General features: G+C 40.9%; 1 protein-coding gene across 1 annotated transcript; it reads right to left on the bottom strand.

The window, feature by feature from the left end:
• Window positions 1–2,868: 2,868 nt before the first annotated feature.
• On the bottom strand, window positions 2,869–4,353 carry LOC139951121 (uncharacterized). The gene is made up of 2 exons (XM_071949963.1): window positions 3,780–4,353; window positions 2,869–3,695 (listed from the first exon to the last, which is right to left on the bottom strand). The coding sequence occupies exons 1-2, from the start codon at window positions 4,351–4,353 to the stop codon at window positions 2,869–2,871; spliced, it is 1,401 nt and encodes a 466-aa protein (XP_071806064.1).
• Window positions 4,354–4,968: the final 615 nt, after the last annotated feature.

Raw genomic sequence — 4,968 nt, forward strand, 5'->3', positions numbered from 1 at the left:
GTTGGAAAGATGTTTTAAAAGTAGAATACAATGATCCACACAAGTTTGCCTCGAAATTGCGTGTTTTTTCATCTACTGTGCGAACTAACACGGTCGGCCATTTATGGGAGTCAAAATTTTGACCCCCATAAATGGCCGACGTGTTAGTCGTTGAGGTAAAAGGAAAACCACGCAATTTCGAGGCATGTTTGTGTTGATCATTGTATTCTACTTTTACAACATCTTTCTACCCATATGCATTTTATAAAAAACGGTTACAAACGCTTTTCAAAGACCAGCTGGACCGATCCGAGGCAATGCGTCCCTTTAATAATCGCTGTGCTATTTACAGAATGTGCTGAATTTTGTTATTCTCTGGCAATAAGTTATTTACAAAACGTGCAGTTAAATTATTTAGGGCAATTGAATCTATGAAAACAATGTGTGATTGTGTCTCATAGAACAAATGTGTTTTTATAAAAGAGTATCAACATAAAACCACAAGGGCAACTGACTGGGTAAACTTTGAAATGATTTTTGGGGTTGAACAAAGAATTGACTAGAGTGGGATTCGAACCAACGACCTCCAGATTAACGTGCCGGCGCTCTACCAACTGAGTTATCTAGCCCTATCTAGCCATACAACCGTTATTAAAGAGTGATACATTTCAAAGACTTGAAGGGAGGGTCATATTTTGGAAATGAACCCAGAAAGAAATGGTGTGATTTGTACCCGAAAGTTTATGTTTATAAAGATGGAAATGAAAGTAAGATACCTGTATAAAAATAAAAGAAATTCTGAAGTCCCTCCCCCCTCTGTTTGTAAGAAAACGATAAGAGTATGTGAATCTCAACAGTTCACCTGCTGGTGACTTTTGTAATTTGCAAGGTGTCCGTTTGAGATTGCTGACCTCAATAAGTTCAGACAGCGATTGGTACCCGCACCACCTCGCTAAACCTGGCCCAATTTCATAAAGCCTGTAAGCACAAAAACTTGCTTAGCATGAAATTTCTTCCTTGATAAAAACAGGATTACCAACCAAAATTCCATGTGATTTGCAGGATAAGCAAGCAACAGCTGAATTTACGTCACAGGCAATGTGCAACAAACGGAAATATGGTTGGTAACCCTGTTTTTATCAAGGAAGAAATTTCATGATAACAAATTGTTGTGCTTACAGGCTTTATGAAATTGGGCCCTGGATGGGTTTTCCTTTAGGATAAAGGTACGTGACAATTTTGACCCTGTTTTATCAACAAGTAAACACTGTATTCGGATGAAACTTCCACGTGTGACTTTTATTGAAACTTTCTTGTCTATAAATCAGCGTTAAGTTGAAAAAAAAAAAAACAAGTACCCTACCTTTAAAAGGCAATTATTTACAAAAATCAAACCTCATTTTAAAAGGAAAAATCCTAGGAATGTTTAGTTGAATGAATTAGACTTTTGAAGTTGTTGAGAATTTCAAATGTTATTTTGTTTATATTTGTTTGCTTAACAATATTGTGTTAAAGGCAGTGGACACTATTGGTAATTACTCAAAAATATTATTATCATAAAATCTTTCTTGATTACGTGTAATGGGGAGAGGTTGATAGTATAAAACATTGTGAGAAACAGCTCCCTATGAAGTGGTGTAGTTTTCGAGAAAGCAGTAATTTTCCACGACTTTGATTGCGAGACCTCAGATTTAGAATTAGAGGTCTCGAAATCAAGCATCTGAAAGCACACAACTTTGTGTGACAAGGATGGTTTTTTCTTTCATAGTTATCTCGCAACTTCGACGACCAAAGTTAGCTCAAATTTGTCACAGGTTTGTTATTTTATGCATATATGTTGAGATACACCAAGTGAGAAGACTGGTCTTTGACAATTACCAATAGTGTCCATTGTCTTTAACTGCAAACTACTTGAGAGTGTAAATGGGTGTAAATGGTGTAAAAAAAATATTCCTACATTCCAAACTGAGTTCCTAGGATTTATCATCTTTGTTTTAAAGCAATAAAAGTATTACTTTTAATGTGTTGACTGTTTTTAAGTATTTACAGAAACAAAATTAAATGTAAATTAATATTAATATTAATAGAAGTGATTAATAATTAATTTATACAATGAAAAATTAAAACAAAACAAAAAATATTGATTTACTTTTAATGCATTTTTTTAAGTCAGTGTTTCCATATGCTATACAGTGTAGTGCACGTTTTAGGCATCTCAACACTATTTATAAGCTAGGAACAAACTAATGCTTACCGGAATTGTAAAACCAGCAACAAAATAGCATTCGTTAAATAAAATAAAATAAAAATCTGCTAAACATCAAAATGAAATTTTGCCTGTTGCCCAATAATACTAACTTTTATTGAGCTGCTACAGCAGAACATTAGCAGACTACCAGTTACATTACAGTACACGTATCCAAAAAGATTTTTTGTTTATAAAATAATCTAACTTTTTCTGCTTTAGCAGCTCCATGGTGGCCCAAAACAAACCATAATGTTCATAAATTGTCTTTAAAACAAGTTTTTTTTTCTACTAAGCCAAGTTAGCAGGGAACCAGAGTCAAACAATATACATTATTTGTTATTTTGGCTTGTGACCTGATTCTGCTGTGCAAAATTTGGGCCAGGGCCCTATTTCATAAAGCTGTTAAGCAGAAAATACTGTTTAGCTTATTTGTTTGCTAAGCATAACATGAGTGGGCACCAGTTGCAACATTGTTAATTTAATGAAATTTTCGTTTTTCGTTTATTACTTGTGCTTTACAGCTTTATGAAATTGCTTTGTACATGACTGAAAGAAAATCATACACACGTTCGAAGACACTTAGACTTACACTGTCTATTGTTCAACCATGCCTCTTTAGAACGTTTCATTGTAAAGTTCTTTTAGCCTTCAATGTTTGAATCTGATGATGACGCAAGCGATGACGCAGATATTGTCTTGTCCAGAAACTCCTTCACCTTCGCTTGTAACTCTGACTGCTCACTTGTCCGCCTTTTATCCAACATCTCCGAGAAGCGCTTCTGGCACAGCTTGACCGCCTCATCCTGGCTCTCCGGGCTGGAGTGACGCCGGCGGGACAGCACCGCAAACGTCGCCGGGAGGTTCAAGAGCATTTTACGGCGTGCGTCACGCAGAGGTTTCTCGGCTCGCCACTCGGTGGATAGGGAGTTTGGGGACGGCCAGCCAGACGCATTGCTCACGATGGACGGGGATGTTGGCACCAATGGATCAATATCGGCCAGCTCTCGTACGGGTTGCATCATACGACTCTGGGTGACTTTGATGTTGGGGATAGGGATGCGAGGCGAGAGGGGCGGCTGGAAGGGGTGCGGGCTCGGTGTATCCGGTCGGATATCATCCGTTGATTTGGACGCAAGCAACGGCATTTGGGATTTTGGTGGACTTGGCGAGCAAGAGTTCTTACGCTGTTCATCGGGTGACGATGGCGAGGTTGTCACATCGATGGATATCTCACTGAAACTAGACAGTGATCTCATCCCTAGACTTTCAATGGAGGCCGATTTGTGTAAATTCCCCGGACATCGAGGCAATGTTTTGGGCGAGTCGCGTGGGGAGTCTTTTGGGGAGCCGTACGGTGAATCCCTCGGCGACTCGGTCTTGTAGACGTTCCCCATCCAAGCGTGTTTCCCGGCGGTTCTTTCTCCTGATAGTTTGGGCGAGTACGTGGACTTGGGGGAAGATGTAGTACACCCACTGGATCTTTCGGTGTGTCTTCGTATGCGTTTACTTACAGTCTGCTTCTGAACCCACATTGTGTTTTGGCCGCTCTCGTCATCTCCATTTTCCTCGGAATCCGTCTCCGAAGTTGCCTCCTCCACCACAGAATCACCCTTGTTCAGTTTCAGTTGTAAAAGTTTACTCGCCAGGGCGATGTCGTTCTCGCTATACCGACGCGCCCCGGCTCCCTTCTCCGCCAAGGTCTTCTTGGCTCTGGACCCGGCCGTAGCCGTGCTGATCCGTGGCAGACGATGTCGGCTGTATTCAGACAAACTTGTGCCGTTCTTTTTCCCGCCATTTTCGTCCACGGATGCGAAAGGGGTCCTGTGGCATTGCCCGTCCATGGCGTGAGCTCCTTGGCGCGCACGTTCTTCCAACTCCATCCACACTTTGACTGAATTCCCGGCCATGTTCAACTCATGGAGAGTCTTCTTTAAGTCTTGGGTGGTTCGTCGCAAAAGTTTCACCGACTTCTTCTCCTTGCATTCGAGCTTACCGAGGGTGAGCTCCAGCAATTTCTGCTCGCCGTTGTTCTGGTTGCGGGCCTGCTCGCTTCGACGGTCGAGTTGTCTCGCCGTAAGGCCGCGGTTGTTGCGCAGGTGAGCTAGATGCTTGTCCGTAGTGTCCATCTTGATATTATAATGTAGAAAATAATTGTGAGCGAATTCAAAAAAGGCACGTCAACTGCACATTTATTTTAAGCTTTTTAAGCCGTACGGTCAACATGAGTTCTAAAAATGCAAGTCAACTGCACATTTGTTTTAAGCTTTTAAAGTCGTACGGTCAACATGGCTAGCTAATGGCTAGACGGTATCATAACTTATTCACACCTGAAGTTGGCTTGTAGTCCGAGCTGATAGTGTGAAGTCGATTCCGCGAAAGTTCCACCTTTCGTGTTTGCTGGCAATATTTGCTAACCAAGTTCAATAAACTGCCCTTAGACCCGAAGCAGACATAATTCCTCCCCAAAAGAAAACTAGACGAAATAGAGGTTTCCTTCATCCATGGACGAACCAAATTCTTACAAATCGACAACTTCGGTTCACTTTGTGGCAAAAGTTGCTCCTTCACACTGGCTTAACTTAAACTGAATTTGCTCAAGTTGGGCTTTGTTTTTGTCCGTGGAATTCTCAAATAAATTCAAAAGAAACATCGGAGTCAATTATTCGTAAGAGTGTCTTCAGGTATTATCCAACAGTTATTGTTGCACTCTCGCAAGTGACTTTGCAAAGTCAATGTGGGCT

This window comes from Asterias amurensis, chromosome 18 (genome assembly GCF_032118995.1).
Source record: "Asterias amurensis chromosome 18, ASM3211899v1".
NCBI lineage: Eukaryota > Metazoa > Echinodermata > Asteroidea > Forcipulatida > Asteriidae > Asterias > Asterias amurensis.

What these genes read in the sequence shown, in the direction of transcription:
- LOC139951121 (XM_071949963.1), bottom strand. Translation starts at nt 4,353, where the DNA reads ATGGACACTACGGACAAGCATCTAGCTCACCTGCGCAACAACCGCGGC. An exon ending in TTCCGAGGAAAATGGAGATG is followed by an intron (nt 3,696 to 3,779) that starts ACGAGAGCGGCC and finishes GATCCAGTGGGT; the next exon opens with GTACTACATCTTCCCCCAAG.